Source organism: Trichomycterus rosablanca, chromosome 13 (genome assembly GCF_030014385.1).
Source record: "Trichomycterus rosablanca isolate fTriRos1 chromosome 13, fTriRos1.hap1, whole genome shotgun sequence".
Lineage (NCBI taxonomy): Eukaryota > Metazoa > Chordata > Actinopteri > Siluriformes > Trichomycteridae > Trichomycterus > Trichomycterus rosablanca.
Genome location: NC_086000.1, coordinates 2,872,705 through 2,894,675, shown reverse-complemented (window position 1 = coordinate 2,894,675; position 21,971 = coordinate 2,872,705). Strand labels below are relative to the sequence as shown.

The following is a 21,971-nucleotide window of genomic DNA, read 5'->3' as shown; positions in this document are numbered from 1 at the left end:
TATTAATCATTAAAAATACATGAATACATTATTAATTATTAAATAAGTTACTTATTTGTGACATGAACAGACTTCTGTGCTTTTGCAGTGAGAATTTAGAGAGGAATGAAGGAGGTGCGCTCATCCATAGTATGACGTCACAAGCCGCAGAAGCGGAGCGGCGGTTGGAGAAGCGCTCCGTGTCCAGTGCGCCCTGAGCCAGGCTTCAGTCCAAAAGCACATCGAACCGCGGATAAATGCACTTCTGAGGTAAGATCATGCCTTAAACTAACAGAATGCTCTGGCTTACACTGGTTTTATATCATCTGTGTGCTGGTTTTATTGGGGAAATTGAATTGGGGTGCGTATTGGACTGATTTTGGGAAATTATTTCGCATCTTTGAATGAAGGAAAGCTTATTATAGCCTATATTAATATTATTATTATTATTTATTGATTTATTTATTGTATGTCGTGCTACAGGTGGTTCCTGACTCCTAATGCTCTTTTTTCCCACACACAGGTCGCATCTCTTGCCATTTTCTCTCACGTTCGGCTATTTTGGATGTCATTAGGATGGGACTACTTGATGCTCTTAGAGATTTCAGTTTACTGACATGGCTGAGGGAAGAAAGACAGTCCAGGAGACTGATCCTGATCATCGTTTTTGTTGCTTTGCTCCTGGATAACATGCTGCTGACTGTGGTCGGTGAGTCAAATCCACAGATTCAGTCCAGAGAAACGAGCGTCTAGTTACTTTAGATGTTTGTTTGCTTTTTAATCTCATATGTATGTATGTATTCATTTAGAAATTGCAAAGATAATGCTTTTAACTGCGTACTTATAAAGAAGAGTGTGTGTATTTAAGAGCATTAAAGAGATATCTTTGGAAACATAAAAAAAAAGAATATTATTAGCACTTTTTTGCAAAGCTCATGTTGACAGATACAGATTTGTGCTGCATTGTGGTTAAATTTGGACTCTTTTCTATTGCCAATCTGTCTTTAATATCACAAAGTTATGATGGTACCCCTTGGAAAACCTACAGCTTCAAATAATAAGTCAGATTGTTTTAAGAAACCAGCCTTGAGTTATTTTGACTTGTTTTAGATGAGTCTGGAATTAGATTCTTCTCTGATCCTGTATGTCCCAATATATTTGCCTGATTCCTGTTTCCTTTGATGATGTGTAATGCCATACCACTTGAAGAGAAGCCGCCCCATATCATGATGCTCCCACCTTCAGCCTTCAGTCTCAGTTTGGTGTTCAAGGGGTCCTTCACCAACCCTTTAATTCCCAAAACTGACTTCCATTTCTATTAAGCTTTAAGGGATGTCTACATTGTCCTTTACTCTGTTTTAAAATCCTAGTTACTATAATGACTGCAAGCTTTCCAAGCTTTTAAATGCTTCCATCACCATGCTTTACAGTTGGTGGTTTTCGAAAACAACATTATACACCGATCAGGTATAACAGTATGACCACCTTCCTAATACTGTGTTGGTCCCTGTGTATTCTGACACCTTTCTATCAGAACCAGCATGAACTTCTTCAGCAGTTTGAGCTACAGTAGCTCGTCTGTTGGATCGGACCACACGTGCATCAATGAGCCTTGGCCGCCCATGACCCTGTCGCCGGTTTACCACTGTTCCTGAAAGATACTGACCACTGCACACCGGGAACACCCCACAAGAGCTGCAGTTTTGGAGATGCTCTGATGAATCTTGTCGTCGTGCTTCTAACATCAACTTTGAGGATAAAATGTTCACTTGCTGCTTAATATATCCCCCCCACTAACAGGTGCCGTGATGAAGAGATAATCAGTGTTTTTCACTTCACCCGTCAGTGGTCGTAATGTTATGCCTGGTCGGTGTAGGTTCTAGCTGTATACGTTTTAGCTTTTACTCATTTTGTTACCCATGTTTATCCAATTGGGACATGGTTCACATGAACAGATCTTACACTTTGTGTATTTATACAAGACGGAGCGCCTCTACAACCCACTTGGTAGCTGGAACATCGAGTAGTGTTTGTAAGTTTTTCAGCCTGTAATGATCACTATGCGTTTGTATATCATTATGACCTGAAGAAAACTGGACCCCGGTGTATACAAAGGGTTCATGAAGGTTTTTTGTTTTATCCCAGCTGTGAATGTGCGCCGTTATACAAACAGCTCTGTGATGAACCATTCACTCACATTATAATCTCATTATATATCTAGTTTCTTCCAGCCCTCCAGAAACACTCCTGCCCTGTCTGGTGCGTCTCAGCTGCTTTAATCAGACGCTTCATATTTATAGATATTAATTACTAATTTGTTCTGGTAATTCCATCGGGAGGACGTAAACTGGAGTTAATTTGTGATTAAAAGCTTGATCATTTTCCTACTGATTAAATGCCACCGGCGCTGACTGAGATGTAGCAGCGATTACCATAATCCTAAAGTACACACTGATCAGCGATAACATTAAAACCACCTCCTTGTTTCTACTCTCACTGTCCATTTTATCAGCTCCACCATATAGAAGCACTTTGTAGTTCTACAATTACTGACTGTACTTCATCTGTTTCTCTACATACTTTTTTAACCTGCTTTCACCCTGTTCTTCAATGGTCAGGACCCCACAGGACCACTACAGAGCAGGTATTATTTAGGTGGTGGATCATTCTCAGCACTGCAGTGACACTGACATGGTGGTGGTGTGTTAGTGTGTGTTGTGCTGGTATGAGTGGATCAGTTTTTAAACACCGTGTCCACTCACTGTCCACTCTATTAGACACTCCTACCTAGTCGGTCCACCTTGTAGATGTAAAGTCAGAGACGATCGCTCATCTATTGCTGCTGTTTGAGTTGGTCATCTTCTAGACCTTCATCAGTGGTCACAGGACGCTGCATTTTTGGTTGGTGGATGATTCTCAGTCCAGCAGTGACAGTAAGGTGTTTAAAAACTCCAGCAGCACTGCTGTGTCTGATCCACTCATACCAGCACAACACACACTAACACACCACCACCATGTCAGTGTCACTGCAGTGCTGAGAATGATCCACCACCTAAATAATACCTGCTCTGTGGTGGTCCTGTGGGGGTCCTGACCATTGAAGAACAGCATGAAAGGGGGTAACAAAGCATGCAGAGAAACAGATGGACTACAGTCAGTAATTGTAGAACTACAAAGTGCTTCTATATGGTAAGTGGAGCTGATAAAATGGACAGTGTGTAGAAACAAGGAGGTGGTTTTAATGTTATGTTATACACACATTTTGGCACCCACTATTACAAGTGTCTAAATTCTCCCTCTCACTCAACAGTACCCATAATCCCCAGCTACCTGTACACCGTGGAAGCATCGTCCACGACCAGCAACCAGACCCTGTCCTCCCAGTCAGGAAGCTTCCAGACCATCGTGTCTCTCTACGATAACTCCACACGCCTGACCGATCCCGGTCCCCAGTTCAGCACCCCGGGCCTGACCCCGACCCCGACTCCGCCCTCCAACGATTCCGACTGCCCCAAAGCGAACGAGCAGCTCCTGAATGAGAACGTGAAGGTGGGGCTGTTGTTCGCCTCGAAGGCCACCGTGCAGCTCATCACCAACCCCTTCATAGGACCCCTGACCAACAGGTAAACAAAACACACTCATGGGTGTAGAAAGGGTGTAATACATGCTTTTCTGGAGTGGGGTGGGGTGGGGGGGATAGAACCCAGGTGTAGCTGTGTGCCATCCACGCTACCAACATGGTCACGGTCTATGAGGAGGTTCACACATATACATACGCCTCCAGGTACTTTAGCTTCCTCCTACCTCCTTAAGTTGCCTCTATGTATGAATGGGTGAACGTGTGAGTGGATTTCCTGGAATGGCAACCCGTCCAGGAAGTATCCCTGATCCCTGCCAACACTTAAAAGATGTTTGGCACAGATGATACCAAGCGATGAAGTGTTTCAGGGGATATTCCGTACACATTCTCTAGTGTAAACAGGTCGGGCCTGGGCTGGCCTGCCTGCAGGCATGGACGTCCTCGGAAAAGATGCTGCTTGGTGGCAGCACGTTTTGACGTCACTAATGCCAGTGTATGTGATGCCTTGTGTCTTTGTAGGATAGGCTACCAAATCCCGATGTTCGTCGGATTCTGCATCATGTTCCTCTCTACAATCAGTAAGTGGCCTAGTGTACCTACATACACCGCGTGTACCTATAATAATACGGGTGATATAGTAGTTGGGTAACTTTGTTCCATACATTGGATAAATGTATTGTGTAGGATCATGTACTATATGCTAGAACAGAGGCAATCAGGAAAGGGTGCACTTACTTTTTCTCACCCCTGTACGAATCGTCTTTGTGGTTTAGTGTTTGCCTTCTCGTCGAGCTACGGGCTGCTGTTCCTGGCCAGGTCCTTGCAGGGTGTCGGCTCGTCCTGTTCCTCTGTAGCAGGTACGTGATGTTAAAATAACACACAGCACATACATGTACAGTGAAAAGGGCGGCAAGGTGGCACGGAGCGCAGTGCTGTCGCCTCACAGCAAGAAGGGCTTGGGTTTGATTCCCTCGTTGAACACCCAGTGTCCGTTCTGTGTGAAAAGCGCATGTTCTCCCCATGTCACGCCATCTGGGGCTACTGTTCCAAGTTTGAGTGTGTGTAAATATGTGTGTGTGTGTGTGTAAATATGTGTGTGTAAATATGTGTGTGTGTGTGTGTAAATATGTGTGTGTGTGTGTGTGTGTGTGTGTGTAAATATGTGTGTGTGTGTGTGTGTGTAAATATGTGTGTGTGTGTGTGTGTGTGTAAATATGTGTGTGTGTGTGTAAATATGTGTGTGTGTGTGTGTGTGTAAATATGTGTGTGTGTGTGTGTGTGTGTGTGTAAATATGTGTGTGTAAATATGTGTGTGTCTGCCCTGTTCGGACTCACAGCGTCACATTTTGTCACGTTTGGGTTCCAGACCATTTTTGATTGGTGTATTGTCACCATATGATTACACTAAATAACAATCCATGGGTGCCAGTAATTCTGGCGCTGACTCGAGCTCTGTGCAGAACAGTTACCCATGTGGCACATGTTAGGTTCTACACACAGCATGTCTCTTTGCTGAGGTAACTTTTTGTGACCGTGTGTGTGTGCAGGTATGGGAATGCTGGCGAGTGTGTACACGGACGACGAGGAAAGAGGAAGTGCGATCGGCATTGCGCTGGGAGGACTCGCCATGGGGGTATTAGGTCTGTACCCGTACTGTTATTTGTACTACCGGGCCCCAATTTACCAGGTTCCTTTATTCGTTTTGGGATTGTGGCACAATAAAAAAGTCATGATAAAACATCTGTGGGAACCAGGAGCTGATTGGTTCTATAATAATAATAATAATAATAATAAAAAATATAGATAGATAGATAGATAGATAGATAGATAGATAGATAGATAGATAGATAGATAGATAGATAGATAGATAGATAGATAGATAGTAATAATAATAATAATAATAAATATCAGTAGTAATAGTATTATATAACAACAACAATATAAACAATAATAATAATAAAGACAATAATAATATAAATAATTATTAATAATAATAATAATAAAGATAATAATAATATAAATAATAATAATAATAATAAAGATAATAATAATAAAGATAATAATAATATAAATAATAATAATAATAATAAAGATAATAATAATATAAATAATAATAGTAATAGTAATAATAGTAATAATAGTAATAATAATAATAATAATAAATGTGTATTTTAAAATAAAATTATTTTAGCACTTTTTATAATCCTGGTCTTTTCCTCACCTGCATTCCAAACAACAACTTCCAGTCCATATAGCGCCTCAGATTAGTAGATCACATCAATCCAGTCATTACTACTTTATAACACCATTAAATATATGATGTGCAGTTTGAAACGTAGCCACTGACTATGAAACGTTATAGTGCAAAATGTGCATCAGATTATTACCTGCCCTTCAGCTGCCCTTCTCAGTAAATTGAGTCCTGTGACATGCCGGTAGATCTGATGCTAACTTGATTAGATGAAGTCTGTGATAAACAGTAAACATACATGTATCACACTATGACAAAGTGTTTGTGTTCCAGTCGGTCCACCGTTTGGCAGCGTGATGTACGAGTTTGTGGGGAAAACGGCTCCGTTCCTCATCCTGGCTATTCTAGCCGTACTGGATGGAGGTAAGATGATTACAAATAATGACAAATAATGATGACCAGTAATGAGAAGAATTATACGGTAATAACTACCATTTTAACATTGTTTTTTATGTATTAATTTTAATCAGCTCTGCAGCTGTTTGTGCTCCAGCCCTCTAAAGTTGAGCCAGAGGTGAGTAATAAATAATAATATTAATATTGTTTTTATTATTATCAGTATTATTATGATCATTCTTCATATTATTATTTTCCTTATATTATTTATTGAGCCAGAGGTGAGAGGGAGGTGGACGGGCGTAAACAGAGGAATTAGAGATGTGACGCTTGGTGTATTGCGCTCATTGCGCGTGTGTTTATGGTTCAGGGTCACTATCAGACCAGGGTTTGATCCTCCTGAAGATGAATAAGTGAATGAATAAATGATGTTGGAAGTCTTTTTTACGGTTGAATGAATGACTGACCAACTACGTTTGAGATTTTTGGGGCATGTAGTTGGTGGCGTCCCAATACCTTTGGGTCATGTAGTTGGTGGGGGTGTGAATACTTTTGCTCAGACTGGTGTCTGTGTGTGTCCAATCTCTCATTTGAGTCTTATTTACAGTTGAACGATTGACTGACCTCCTACGTTTGCTCGACCATCAACTCAATAGTTTTGGGCACAATGGAACATCAGCCTGATGTAAAGTGTTACAGCATGTGGCGGACGGTCACTGATACTGACTGATTGCTATTTGTGATGACCATTGTTCATAGATAAGCACTCTGGGTAATAAAAGTAGGGGGGGGGTGTAATAAGGGCATGCTGGGTAATTATCTGTGGTCGCCGGGTTATGCTGTCACAGTGGTATTTGTAACGATGATTTATTAGCTGTAATGAAATCGCTCTAATAAACAAGAAATGAAAAATATGAGACGATCGAATTACATAAACGATAAAGAATCATCATCATGTCAGAGAGATTAAAACCTCACACACATTTTAATGAAATAAAATCTGACAGATACATCAGTAATAAGCTAAAGATTATTTTCATTTGATTTGAACCCTCCCAGCCCTCTTCTCAAAACATCAAATAATACAAAAAATATTAAAATCTCTAAATATTAACGACCTTTAACAGAAACGACAAACTCATGGATAGTCAAACAGTTGTAGAACACATCAGAATTTTAAACACAGCACACAGGGGGTCAGTGACCAGTAAAAACCAGTATAAATATGTTCAGAACACAACACATGATGGTCAGTGACAAGTAAAATATAGTGTAAATATGTTCAGTGGCCAGTGACCAGTAAAACCAGTAGAAATATATATAAAGAAGGTGTTCCAAACATACCTCATCCTGGTCCAGCAAATAAAGGCGTTTAAAATACAAATCATGTTGGCCAATGACAAGTAAAAACTGGTTCAAAACTCAACACACACTGGTGACTAAAGAGTGAAAACCAGTACAAATACCAGTTCTGTGCTGTTCTCAGTTTAAATTATTAATAATAATAGTAATAATAATAATAATAATATAGTAACAATTAAAATAATAAAAGTAATAATTATAATAATAATAAATAGTAATAATAGTAACAATTAAAATAATAAAAGTAATAATAATAATAACAGTAAATAATAATAGTAATAATAGTAATACTAATAATATAGTAATAATAATAATAATTTTATTAATAATAATAAATGATAATAGTAATAATAATATAGTAATAATAATAATAAAGAATAATAAAAAATAGTATTAATATTAAATAATAATAATAATAATGATAACAATACATTTAAAATTATTAGAAATGTGTATATATAAAATATTTACATATATACAAATTATTTTTAATATTCACTATTATTGATGTTTTTGTATAATTATTTTATTTATTTACTTTTAGGTTTTTGATTCTAAAACGTGTATTTTTCATTTTTAGACTCAGAAAGGCACATCGCTGATGACCCTCATGAAAGATCCTTACATCCTCATCGCAGCTGGTGAGTGTTTACAGCAACAACAACAAACATCTGTACTGGTATCTGAGCCACATCTGGCTAACAAGAGTGCAGAATCAATCCAGATGCCAGGCAGGCGGTCTCCATTGACCGTTGTTGGCAGTCAGCACTTTTTTAGCAGACGTTTTATTATTGTTACAGTAAACTGTCTAAGCAACTGAGGGTTAAGAGCCTTGCTCAGGGGTCCAACAGTGACAACCTTAAAGTGGCGGGGTCAAACCAGCGACCTTTTGATTACTGGTTCAGTACCAGTAATTGGAATTTGGCTAGGAATGTTATTCCTTGGTGGGGATTTGTTCCAGGTACTCCAGTTTACTTTCACCTCCTAAAAACATGCCAGTATATAGATGAATAACAGTGAAAGGATGAAGTGCCGTACTATTGTGGTGACTGAATGAAGGACGACTGAGGGGTGACGGTACGATTGAGAATGAGAGAGAGAGAGAGAGAATAAAACATCTGTGCTTTACTCTCTCCACCACTTGAATTGTAGCTCTCAAACCGCGGCTAATACCCGGGTATTATGTTTGGCTGAAGAAACGACGAGGGGGGTGGGGGGGTGGGGGGTTTAGAGAGCCTGCAAAAACAAAAGAGAGACGCGTCCTCACCCTGTGTCTTACTGAGTGTGTGTGTGTGTGTGTGTGTGTGTGTGTGTGTGTGTGTGTGTGTGTTTCAGGGTCTATTTGCTTCGCTAACATGGCCATTGCGATGCTGGAACCCGCCCTGCCAATCTGGATGATGGAAACTATGTGTGCCAGAAAATGGCAACTAGGTACGGAGCGAGCACACACACACACACACACACACACACACACGTGGGCAGGGATATAATCAGTGTGTCGACAAGACAAAAGGAAAACAAGTGGGAAAAATGATGAAAGATACAAACACACCTGTCTGCACCCATAATATCTACGTCCAGCACCACTGGTCCAGCTGATACTGTCACAAACTCATATTCACTCACCGGGCACTTTGTAGGGCACCTACACTATATAGCCGAATGGATTTGGACAATCTATGAAATGAATAAATGAAAAAAAAAAAATGCCGCTCAGGTGGTGCAGCGGTAAAACACACTAGCACACCAGAGCTGACATTTAGAACTCGTCGGTTCAAAACTCAGCTCTGCCATCCGGCTGGGCTGGGCGGCTACATGAACCACGATTGGCTGTTGTTTATACAGGGAAGGAATAGCCGGATAGGTTCCTCTTAACTGATGCCATTACGAGCTCTGCTGGCTGATTGATGGCGTCTGCACAGAGTCGAGGAATAATGCTGATCAGGGTGTGGCTCTCCATGCACAAAGCTGATCCACATATGAACTCGCCTCGTGCAGGTGAAAAAGATGCAGTCGGCAACTGCACACGTGTGTCAGTTTGCTCTCCTCAGTCAGGGCGGGGGTCAGCACCAGTAGAGAGGAAGCGTAACCCAATTGGGTAAAAATGCATAAATAAATAAATAAATAAATAAAATAAGTAAAATAAACAAATAAAATAAATTTAAAAATTAGCTCAACCAGGTAAAATATAAATACAATTTTCCTTTTTACAACCAAAAATTATTATTAATTTGTAAGTAGGAAAGAAATGTTTTTATGTTAGTTTTATATATTTTATTTTTAAATGTTTTAGTTTAATATTCCTTTAAAAAAATCCTGAATTGCTTAAACTATTCAGCTAATAATCAAACTTGTTATAAAGGCGCCACCTTAAAATAACACAAATGAAAGGTATTTAGGATGAACCCGACTCATATTTACTCGCCGGGCACATTGAAGGGCACCTATTTGGACAATCTAAATACAAGAGCAGGCAAAAATAAATAAATAAATAAAGAATAATAAATAAATAAATAAAGAACAATAAATAAAGAAATAAAGAATAATAAATAAAGAAATAAAGAATAATAAATAAAGAAATAATAAATAAATAATAAATAAATAAAGAATAATAAATAAATAAATAAATAAATAAAGAACAAAAAATAAAATAAATTTGTTCTAACAGGTAAAATATAAATAAAAATTTCCTTATTACAACAAAAAATTATGAATAATTTATAATTAGGATATAATTGTTGTTTGTTTATTGTAAGTTTTATACCTTATACCTAATTTTTAGGCGTTTTAGTTAACTATTTAGCTAATAATCAAACTGGTTATAAAGTAAAAATACCACCTTAAAAGAACACACATTGAATGTGTTTTAATTATTATTATTTTATAAAAATCACTGATTCTGGTGCACTGAATTTTGGAAAGAGGAGTTTTGAAGATCCGGTTTAGATCATGGGAGTGTTTGGAGACAGAACGAGGTAGAGAATGACACACGAAGGGAACTGAGGACGGAGGTTAGGGGTGTTTTTAGGATCGGGGTGGAGGGGGAGGTGGGGTAGCTATCAGAAGCCAGGCAGGATATTAGAGTGGCACTAACGGAGAGGAGCGAGCGGACGAGTGAAAGGAGAGAGAGGGAGAAGCTTCATTCAGGTCTGAGATCAGACTGATAAACACACACTTATCAGAGTCGCATCCTCCTCCGTGTTTCCTTCATCCTGCTTCCTATCTGAAGCATCCATTCTCATTACTCTCTCTCTCTCTCTCTCTCTCTCTCTCTCTCTCTCTCTCTCTCTCTCTCTCTCTCAGGTGTGGCGTTTTTACCAGCCAGCATCTCCTACCTGATCGGGACCAACATCTTCGCCGTTATGGCTAACAAAATGGGGAGGTATGAAGGAAATGAATCTTTCTCCTGCTGTCTTATCTCCAGCGCTCCACTATCTGTCCCCGTTCAGCACCGAAATGAGTTCTGTCGCACGTTTTAATATTCGGTGTTTAATAAAGAACAAAAAAACAAAACCCACCCGGATCCTTATTGACAGATGACTAGAACTAGATTTGAATATTTGACGGTGCCAGCCTGGTGGGCAGAGCTCTGGGCTGTCGGTGTGAAGACTGTGGGTTCACCTGTTGCTCCAGGGCCGCAGGACGATAACTGACCCTGTGCTCCGAGTCCGACCCCAGCTTCCAAACAAACCGGGATACGACAAATAAACGAAAAAGAAAATTTTAAAAAAGCTTGCAAGATTTACTTTACAGCAGGAGATCCAGGGTTCAAATCTCAGAGGTGCTATCGGTCAGTCTGTGTCTGATTGGCTGATGTTTAGGCTGGGGCAACAGTCAGTAATTGTATAACCACATTGTTTATTTGTATAGTAGGCGTAGATCATAAAATTAATCCCGGTTTGCTTCATTTATTCAGCTAATAATCAAACTTATTGTTAAAATAACACAAATTAAAGGTTTTAATGATTAACCCAACTCATATTCACTCACCGGGCACTTTGTAGGGCACCTACATTATATAGCCAAAAGTATTTGGACAATCTAAATACAAGAGCAGAAAAAAACATTTAAAAAATAATAAATAAATAAAGAATAATAAATAAAATAAATTAGTTTGATCAGGTAAAATATTACTTAAATTTTCCTTATTAATAATTAACTAAATAATAAATAAATATATAATAAATAATTAATATACGACAAATAAAGGAAAAAGAGAATTAAAACAACGCTTGCAAGCTTGCAGTTTTAATTTGTGTTACTTCCAGGTTCCAGGTTCAAATTGTATAGTAGGCGTAGATCATAAAATGAAGTCAATGAATGTACATTTATCATTGTGTACCTAAAAAAAAGGAACATCAGGTGTAAAAACTGTGCCAAATCAGGTGTGCAGACCAGATCCGCTCTGGCGACGCCTAAACATGAAAGCAGACAAAAAAAAGAATTCATTTTAAGGTGGTATTTTTATTTAAGAAGAAGATAGAAGAAGATATACTCTACTTGTCATATATACATATACAGGTGTACAGTACAGTGAAATTCTTTCTTCGCATATCCTAGCTTGTTTTGGAAACTGGGGTCAGAGCGCAGGGTCAGCCATCGTACGGCGCCCCTGGAGCAGACAGAGTTAAGGGCCTTGCTCAAGGACCCAACAGTGGCTGCATAGCAGAGCCTGGATTTGAACCGCCAATCTTATCTTAATCGGTTGATAGCCCGAAGCTCTACCCACTAGGCTAGGCTAGGCTACTAAGTTGATTATTTGTTTTTTTAAGCATTTTAAACTAAAATGCATAAAAATAATTTTAAAAAAACTCATGTGAAAACTATTATATTCTAGTCAAGTGACTCTTGGATTTAAAAAGCTTGTTTTACTTACACGAGCATCAATAGTAGTTGTTGCGTCCAGCTCCTTGGACGTTGTTATTGCTGGACGTTTTCTTGCTCCTATTGTTTTCATTCGCCCTCCTGTCTCAGCTTTGCTTTGTTTTCCCTCCCATTCGCTTCCTCTTCTTTCATCTCCTGTTCACTTGTTATCTTTAAGCTTTGTACTATATTTTTTTAATCACTGTTTCCCATTTTCTCTCAGTTTAGTCATTGCCGGTTCCCTTTTGCTACATTGGTTGAAAAAAATGGTACAAATATGAGTGAAAATTGTGAGCTCTGACCACAAGCTTGGAGTTGCTGTTTCAGTGGCCAGTCGTGTCCAGTTGTGCCCAAGCCAGTGCCACTGCTTTTTACCCCCTACCTGGCAGTCCTTCCATATTAGAGTTTTCCCCTATGTCTCTCTCGTGTCCACTTTGCTGATTGTCCATCTCTCTCTCCCACAGGTGGTTGTGCTCTCTCATTGGGATGCTGCTTGTCGGCATCAGCATCATCTGTGTAAGTAAAGTTCTCGCATGGCATTGAACATGTTGGTGAATTCACAAGGACTTGGGTTTGAATCCCTGACCGGGCATCCAGGGTCCTTTCTGTGAGGAGTTTTGCATGTTCTCCATGTGTCCACACGGGTTTCCTCTGGAAGTCCGAAGACGTGCAGTCTTGCCAATCGGAGCTCTAGAAATTGTCTTAAGTGTGCGAAAGTGTGTGTGTGATGGACTGGTGACCCATCTGGGGTGTTTCCTGCCTTTCGCAAAATGAATCGCACCCACTGCGACCCTGACCAGGATAAAGCGGTGGTAAAACAGACCACAAATGAATGAATGTACATTATCAATACAGATTATATAATATGACAGCAAATGAAGCAGTGATGCCAAAAGTTCTGTCGAATTCTGGAGGGAAACTCGACTCCCAAGAATCGGTCACCTGGGTGTAGAGTTACGCCCTTTTTTTGGTTTACTACAGGCACAGCGACGCCAAACTCGACTTTTCCTTTAATGTAGAAACGTTGGGAGTGAAAAGCAGCGAGTTCTTTAAACACACTTGGACTGTGTGGCTGTTTCCTGCCCCGGCTAGTTCCTGTCTGACAGGAAGTCAGGCTGTTCCCTTAAAACGCTTCATTGAACTAGCTGGTGTGTAAATGACTATTATAATAAATAACTTCATTACTTTATTTTATTTATTTCCTTTTCACAGGTGCCTTTTGCAAAAGACATCTATGGACTCATACTGCCAAACTTTGGGGTTGGATTTGCCATCGGTAATGTATATAAATATATACGTTATACATTATATATACATAACAGGTGTAATAAATAAATTAGTTAATGACTGAGTACAATTCAGGCAACTGAGGGTTAAGCGCCTCACAGGGGTCCAGTAGTGTGCAACTTGGTGGTGGTGGGGCTTAAAACAGGAACCTTCTGATTACTAGTCCAAGTACCCTAAACACATAGCAGAACAGCTCGGCCTGGAAAGTTCAGAGCCCTGACCTCAGCACCACTGGACAGCTCTGGAATGAACCGGAACATCAACTGAGACCCAGCGCCCAGCCATACAAATGCTCCTTTTGTCTGAACGGGCACAAATTCCCACATATGTACTTCAACGTCTTGTTAGAAACCTTTTCAAAAGAGCTTAAAGATCACATAGAGGTCAATAGGACGGGATGTCCAAGTACTTTTAGCCACGTTTAATGTGTATATACAGTAGCTTGGTGGTGGTTGGGCTTGAACCAGAAACCTTCTGATTACTAGTCCAGTACCTTAATCACTGAGCTCCCTTGTGGACAAAGCAGAAAAGCTCGGCCTGGAAAGCCTGGACAGCTCTGGAATGAACCGGAACATCAACTGAGACCTAGCGCCCACCCATACAAAAGCTCCTTTTGACTAAACGGGCACAAATTCCCACATACATACCTCAACGTCTTGTTAGAAGCCTTTTCAAAAGAGCTTAAAGATCACATAGAGGTCAATAGGACGGGATGTCCATTATGATCATGGTATTTTGTTTTGTCCTCTATGTGTTCCGATCAGGCATGGTGGACTCCTCGATGATGCCGATCATGGGCTACCTGGTGGACCTCAGACACGTCTCCGTCTATGGGAGCGTCTACGCCATCGCTGACGTCGCCTTTTGCATGGGCTTCGCTTTCGGTAAGAACCCGGGTCCATGTAGTTCAGGTGCTGCTGTGTCCAAAATACCACAGTCCACTAAATAGTGTACTGTCGGCAGCCCACCAGGTTAGTTTAGTTAATACTGTGTGGTTTGAGACGCAGCCCTTTTATAGCCGTCTGCTACTGGGGACCTCGATCGGGTTCGAGGAGGGTATATTTACCTGAGACATGCGTGCACGGTTCACCGACCCCTTCTTAATCACCTGTACCTCAATGGAGTCGCGCATTTGGCCAGTCTTGCACATGGAGAGTCATGCACCGGTTTCCACGTTCCTCCACTTCTGTACAGGTGCCTCAGGGTCATCACGCAGCGTCGAAGACCCCACCCCATTTTTAGTCCAGTCCTTTTCCACCCAGCAGACTAGTGGACAATTTTGTCTACTAAAGGCACTGCCAGTCGTCCAGCTGACTAGTAGCAAAGCAACCAGGCTAGTTTAGTTAATACTGTGTAGTTTGAGACACAGCCCTTTTATAGCCTTTTTCTGCTGGGGACCCCAACTGCGTCCGAGGAGGGAATGTTTACCTTACACATGCGTGTCCACTGACCCCTTCCTATTTGCCCAAACTTCAGTGAATTAATGCAGGCCAGTCTCACACATGGAGAGTCACATCCTCCACATCTGTACAGGCGCCTCGGGCTTCATAGACCCCGCCTTCTTTTTAGTCCTGTCTTTTCCCACACAGCTGACTAGCGCCCAATTTCGTCTACTGAAGGCACTGGCGATCGTGCACGCTAAGGGGGCGCCCAGCCGACCGGTAGCAGAGCCGAGCTGGTGGAATGTCCCGCTGCGCCATCTGGGCACCTGCCATGCCACGGCAGGTCCAAAACCAGTGGAGCAAATGCATGTGATTGGAAAATGCAACATTTAGAGCAGATTCGTTATGTGAACTTAAAAATGCAAATCTTGTGGTGCAGGACCGTCCGCCGGCGGAGCTATAGCTCGCAGTATTGGATTTCCATGGCTGATGACCATCATCGGTGTGGTGGACATCCTGTTCGCGCCACTCTGCTTCTTCCTCCGCAACCCACCGGCCAACGAGGAGAAAATGGTCAGTGGTGTTTATTTTATCGCCTCTTTATCATAATGTGACATTTAGAAGCTTCTCAATAGAGCATATTATTAGGTACTCCTATCTGCTACGTACAGCCATTGATTATTTTATAAGCTCCACCTACTATACAGTGGGTACACGGGTATACAGTTACTGACTGTAGCCTATCTGTTGCTCTGTATAATCTGTACGTTACATGGTAACGACACGGTAATGTGTATCTGGTATAATAGTAGTAGGTGCAGCAATGTTGGTGAGATTTCTAAACACATTGATGTCAATTTCGGGTGGACAATAGCGCTCCAAGCATCCAGACAATCTGACAATCAAATCCCAGCGTCCTCGTAGTATTTTGGAGCAGCATAAGCTTCCCTAGAGACAAAGTCACATTCTGCAAACTCTGTAGTAAGAGAGTGCAGGTCTTAGACCGGCCTACCTGCAGTCCAGTCCTGTCTGTGAGATTCTGAACTGTTGAGCAGCTGTTATATCAAGCAAGAATGGGGAAAAAATAATTGCTTTTTTAATGTTAAGAAAGCGACAAGAATAAAATCTGCTGGCACAGCGGGCGGAATTTGTCATAAAGTTGGTGATAACAAAGAGGTGTTTGACCAAGAGAACCACCAATCACAGCGCAACATTCAGTCGGCTTGACGTCGACCCTCTGCTCCGAACCGAATGGAAAATGGTATTGCACAACAGATCCAGATGAAAAAAATACCCAGGATGCCCTCAAGCAAAGATCAAAGAATGATGCTGATTGGAGCAGATTGGTGCATTTGCCCTCAAATACGGGCGCTGATCAAAGCTCGGTGCTGTGTGTTCCGTCTCTAAGAGCTCCGCATCGGTTCTGAAGAGCGTTCTCAAACACACACACACACACACACACATCATCACAGTGCAGGTTTACACATTCATTCATTGTCTGTTTAACACTGCTTTATCCTGGTCAGGGTCATGGTGGGTGCAGTTCACAGGGCGAAACGTAGCAAACACACACACACCTAGGTGGACTTTAGTATCTCCAATTAACCTGTCTGTGTGTCATTGCATTGCTAGAAGAAACCGAAGCTCTTTGAGGAAACCCACTTGAACCTAGGGGAGAACATGCAAAATACACACAGAAAGGTTATATTAGTATATTAGCCGAAGAACCAAGAACAGAACTGTGGGCCTCCCTTTAAACTGCTCTAGTCACGTTAGAGACTCAACACTTCCCCTAAGGCTTGGGTGTAAGCCGTTGGAACCAGCCGTTCTGTGGTAACCTGTTGTTACCTGTCGGAAGTGGTGGGGCTTGAACCAGCGACCTTCTGACCTCTAGTCCAGTACCTTTACCCCTGAGCTACCCCTGCTTACACGACTTGAGCAATTGAGGGTTAAGGGCCTTGCTCAGGGGCCCAACTGTGGCAAAATGGAAGTGGTGGGGCTTGAACCAGCGACCTTCTGATCTCTAGTCCAGTACCTTAACCGCTGAGCTACCCCTACTCACACAATGTGAGCAATTGAGGGTTAAAGGCCTTGCTCAGGGGCCCAACAGTGGCATTGCCCTTGCTGTGACTGTGTATGTGTGTGTTCTGTGATGGACTGGCAACCTGTCCAGGGTGTTTCCTACTTTTGCCCAGTGAATTGTACCCACTGCGACCCTGACCAGGAAAAACCATTTACATTTACATTTTCAGCATTTAGCAGAGGGCCCAACAGCAGCAACCTTGCAGTGGTGGGGCTTGAACTAGCGACCTTCTGATTACTGAATGAATGAATGAAAAGTAACCCTTGGTACTCTAACCATAGTCGCTTTAGTTACAGTACAACGCAGTGGTGTTGCAGGTTGAGTTGGTGCAGGGTCACAGGTTCGATACTGAGCTCGTTCTTCTTCTGTGTGCCTCTCTAGGCGATCCTGATGGACGTCAACTGTTCCATGAAGACACGCTCCTACTCCACCCAGGGCTCCAGCTACCAGATGGGAGACGACCTGGATCTGGACAGTCCAGAATAGCCCCGCCCGACGCTTTTTCCGACCTTTAACTCTGATCTCACGACCCTCAGCCGTGTACGAGCCCCTCTCCACTTTATTTTGTCGTATTGTCGTGTTAAACGCGGCGGCGTAGAAAGACTAGAGACTTTTGATCCTGTGAGCTTGTTCCTGATCCTGTTTGATGTTTAGCGCCGTCAATTCTGCTGAAACCAAAGCCGTTCTGGTCGTCCTTTAAAATCAGGGTGGGAGTGGCCCGTCAAACCGACAGCCTTTTATTCGGGAACAGGGTCTTTAAAGCCACCAGCAGGGGTACGAAACATGTAAGTGCTTACGAGAGCGGCGGAACAGAGGTATAGCTGCCTCGTAGCGTGTCGTTGTTCAAAACTAGCATTTAACAAACCCATGAAACAAAGTCACATTTATCACAATTAGCATTTTAGTCAGAACTTAGCATCTTAGCATTAAACCAGCTCTGGTTTCTTCTGCTTTTTAATTTAATTTATTGTAATTGTCACACAGCTGGTTTGTAGAATTAATTATTATATGAATCAGGTCTGATTTTAACCAGGCTGTGTGTTATTATCTAGCATTTTATCATAAATTAATATTTTTATTAATATTAACGTCTTACCTTACAAACCCACTGCGTTTTCCCCCCGATACATTTCATAAGATCAAGTCTATGTATTTATTAATTCATATAAATCTAGTAAACGTTTCATTGTTTGAGCAGAAAAACCCTGATTGTGGCTTTAAAACATGAAAATAAAAATCACCTGCACGTGTTCGGCGTGTAATCGTAGCAAAATGAGTCAAATCACATCGTTTTCTAGACCGTATTGCCAAAAGTTTGTGGACACTCCATTCATGATTGAAATGAGCTGTTTTAGCCACACCCATTTACATCTTCAGCATTTAGGAGACACTTTAATCCAAAGCAACTTACAGTAGTGTGACAGTATACATGGGCCTTGCTCAATGATTGGGCTTGAACCGGCAACCTTCTGATTACTAGTCCAGTACCTTAACCGCAAACAGGTGTATAAAAGCATGAAGGAACTCAAGTGGCCCGCACGCATCCCCCGAGGAACGCTTTGGGACAAATTAGTACATCGATTGCCAGCCAGGCTTCTGTTCCAGCCAATCAATTCACACGTAGACGCTCGAACATCTAGTGGCAAACCTTCCTAAAAGAAAAGAGGGGGAGACGCACCCGCGTAAGCTTATTATCGGGTATCCACTTACTTTTGGCATTACTGTATCCGATCAGCACACAATGGTTCATGTGTTTGATATTTTATAGAGAGATGAAAGTAACCCTAGAGTAAAAAACCCTATAATGGCCTTATTCCTTCTGTGTACCGAGGGATTTCGTTTCTGAGCATGAAGCGCCGAGACGTGAGCAGATTTGAAGTTCGTAGTTGGCGTTCATGTGATGTTTACATTCAGAGTTGCCTCCAGACTAACCTGTACGTGGCCTCGTTACCATACGTCCTATATTATTTTCCATTCCGGCCTTATATGGTCATGATTTGTGATGCCAAAGTAAGTCTTAGTACCTATAGTAAATGATAGTAATTGTTTAAGTCGCACAGAGGATCTGGTTTTTATACCGAATGCCTTTCCTGACTGTACCTCCTCACCCTCACCCTCAGGTTCACACCGGAAGCATCATCATCTCCTGTGGACCCCAAGCAAAAAATACATAAAGCAAATCAGTAGAAGAAACAATTTGCTTATAAATCAGACTCCTTCCCACCTGGTTTTTACCACAAATCTGACGTGTTTCCGCTAAAAAAAAGATCCTTGCAGGAAATTGCTGATGATTTACTGCTTCACAGCTCTACCATCACTTATATTTCTTTATTAGATTATATTCAGAATTTAAAGTGTATATAGTGTCTATTTTACTATGAATGTGTTTAATAAGGGTTTAATGTAAGTACTTACATAAATATTTATTCATACATTTTTTCCCTTTATTTCATTATATTTTATCGACCACCCTCCATCACAGGGTTTCGGTCACCCTCCTCCCCCACAGACATAGCCAATCATGTTTGTGTTTGTTCGTTTATTAGGATTTTAACGTCATGTTTTACACTTCGGTTACATTCATGACAGGAACGGTAGTTACTCATTACACAAGATTCATCAGTTCACAAGTCTTGGACAATTTAGTATCTCCAATTCACCTCACTTGGACGTCTTTGGACTGTGGGAGGAAACCGGAGCACCCGGAGGAAACCCACACAGACACGGGGAGAACATGCAAACTGCACACAGAAAGGACCCGGACCGCCCCACCTGGGGATCGAACCCAGGACCTTCTTGCTGTGAGGCGACAGTGCCGCCCAATCATGTTTGTGTAAAACCCTGACCTACAGCAAAGTTCACACATAGTCTTATATTTAAGGTAGATTTAGATTCTTTATTAGGGGTGTTTTTTTTATTGTTTACAAGTCATAAAGCAAAATATACTTTTTTGGGGGGCTGGTGGGACATGTGGGGACGTTTTTAATTGAGATGTTTGTGAATTTATTTATAATTGTATTTAATCATGTGGATGCTGTGATGTACAAGTTCATAGACCTGCTATTATTATTATTATTATATAATAGTGATATTATTGATATATAATTATCATATTATTACATTATTGTATTTATCATATTATTTCTATTATTTTATTATAAAATAATATAATATCAAATAGTTATTATATTATTATTACATTATGTTTATTATTATATTTTTATATAATGTTGTTATTAATGTATTGTAATTATCTTAATTTTATTAATAATATTATTGCTTAAATTATCTATTTTAATTTTTTTATTTACATTTTGATGTGATTCTTTGTTAGGCATCATTACCAGTTTTGATGCACTTTACAGGTCATCCAAAAATAATAATAATAATAATAATAAAAAATTAAATAATCAAAATAATCAAAATGATAATAATAATAATAAAAATAATAATAATAATAACCACATCATGTACATTTTAGACCTTTTTTTTTTGTTTCGTAAAATTCATTTCCTGCCCAGTTGTTGTGTGATGAGTAAAGCAGGAGGTCTGAGTGCTGTGAGCTGGTTCTGCCAGAGCCTTAAACAGCACAATCACCATCATCTAATCAGATCTGCTGTTCTGTAAAGGCGTTGATCTGCGTGTGTGCAGGTCCGCCACACGCCGAACACGGCGGAACATCGTCACGGGTTCTTCAACCAGTTCCATCCTGTAGTTAAACCATGTACCATGTACCAGTTCACGTCACCTAACCCCGGTAGTACAGAGGTCTGCTGTGGTCATCGTCCAGTTCCTGAAACTTTAATTGAACTATGGTGTCATTTTATTTCTTCATTTCTTTGTTCTGTATTTGTCTCGTCTCTTTAAGACTCATCGTATGACGTTTTTTTGCGAACGTGCGTGCAAGCCGATTTCAGTCTCAGCCTTTCTTCATGTGTCCTGTACGTGTGTGTTTGTGAAGTGCTGAGTGGACACTGTTGAAGGTCCTGCTGTCAGGATTTCTGTAACCCTGTACGGTTCCTGTAAGTACTTGTTAGGACAACGGGTCCAGAAATCAAATAAATGTTAAATATTACAGTAAAATGTCTCCTCATTTGCAGTTTCATTACACATTCAAAAACTTGGGTTCTAGTTTAGTGCAACTTCAATCTGTTTTTGTTAGCAGCGCAACATAAAATATAAAATCATACAGACAGAAGTCAAGAGTTTTAGTTCATAATCACAGTAAACACCAGAATAAGACTGGACAACACATCGAACCTTGAGGGGAAAGAGCTACAGCAGAATACCAGACTGAGTTCCACTTGTTGGCCAAAAACCTAAATCGGTGCTCACTGGATGTCATCACTGGATGACACACACACACACACACACACACACAGATCAGCCATAATATTAAAACCACCTCCTTGTTTCTACACTGATTGTCCATTTTATCAGCTCCACTTACCATATAGAAGCACTTTGTAGTTCTACAATTACTGACTGTAGTCCATCTGTTTCTCTGCATGCTTTGTTAGCCCTCTTTTACCCTGTTCTTCACTGGTCAGGACCCCCACAGGACCACCACAGAGCAGGTATTATTTAGGTGGTGGATGATTCTCAGCACTGCAGTGACACTGACATGGTGGTGGTGTGTTAGTGTGTGTTGTGCTGGTATGAGTGGATCAGACACAGCAGCACTGATGGAGTTTTTAAACACCTCACTGTCACTGCTGGACTGAGAATAGTCCACCAATCAAAAATATATCCAGCCAACAGCGCCCCGTGGGCAGCGTCCTGTGACCACTGATTTAGGTCTAGAAGACGACCGACACAAACAGCAGCAATAGATGAGCGATCGTCTCT

At 40.9% G+C, this 21,971-nt stretch overlaps 1 protein-coding gene and 1 long non-coding RNA gene across 2 annotated transcripts; both read left to right on the top strand.

Moving 5' to 3' along the window:
• The first annotated feature begins 554 nt into the window (after positions 1-554).
• On the top strand, positions 555-17,609 carry slc18a2 (solute carrier family 18 member 2). The gene is made up of 15 exons (XM_063007559.1): positions 555-688; positions 3,290-3,602; positions 4,079-4,137; positions 4,333-4,416; positions 5,107-5,199; positions 6,084-6,173; positions 6,281-6,324; positions 8,089-8,149; positions 8,844-8,939; positions 10,812-10,890; positions 12,836-12,887; positions 13,584-13,647; positions 14,423-14,542; positions 15,480-15,613; positions 17,505-17,609. Exons 1-15 carry the CDS (start codon positions 556-558, stop codon positions 17,607-17,609), a joined length of 1,527 nt encoding a protein of 508 aa, XP_062863629.1. The 5' UTR covers position 555.
• A 3,020-nt stretch (positions 17,610-20,629) lies between these two features.
• Positions 20,630-21,210, top strand: LOC134325739 (uncharacterized). Its single transcript, XR_010014335.1, has 2 exons — positions 20,630-20,891; positions 20,992-21,210. It is a non-coding gene; the product is annotated as an uncharacterized LOC134325739 (long non-coding RNA).
• Positions 21,211-21,971: the final 761 nt, after the last annotated feature.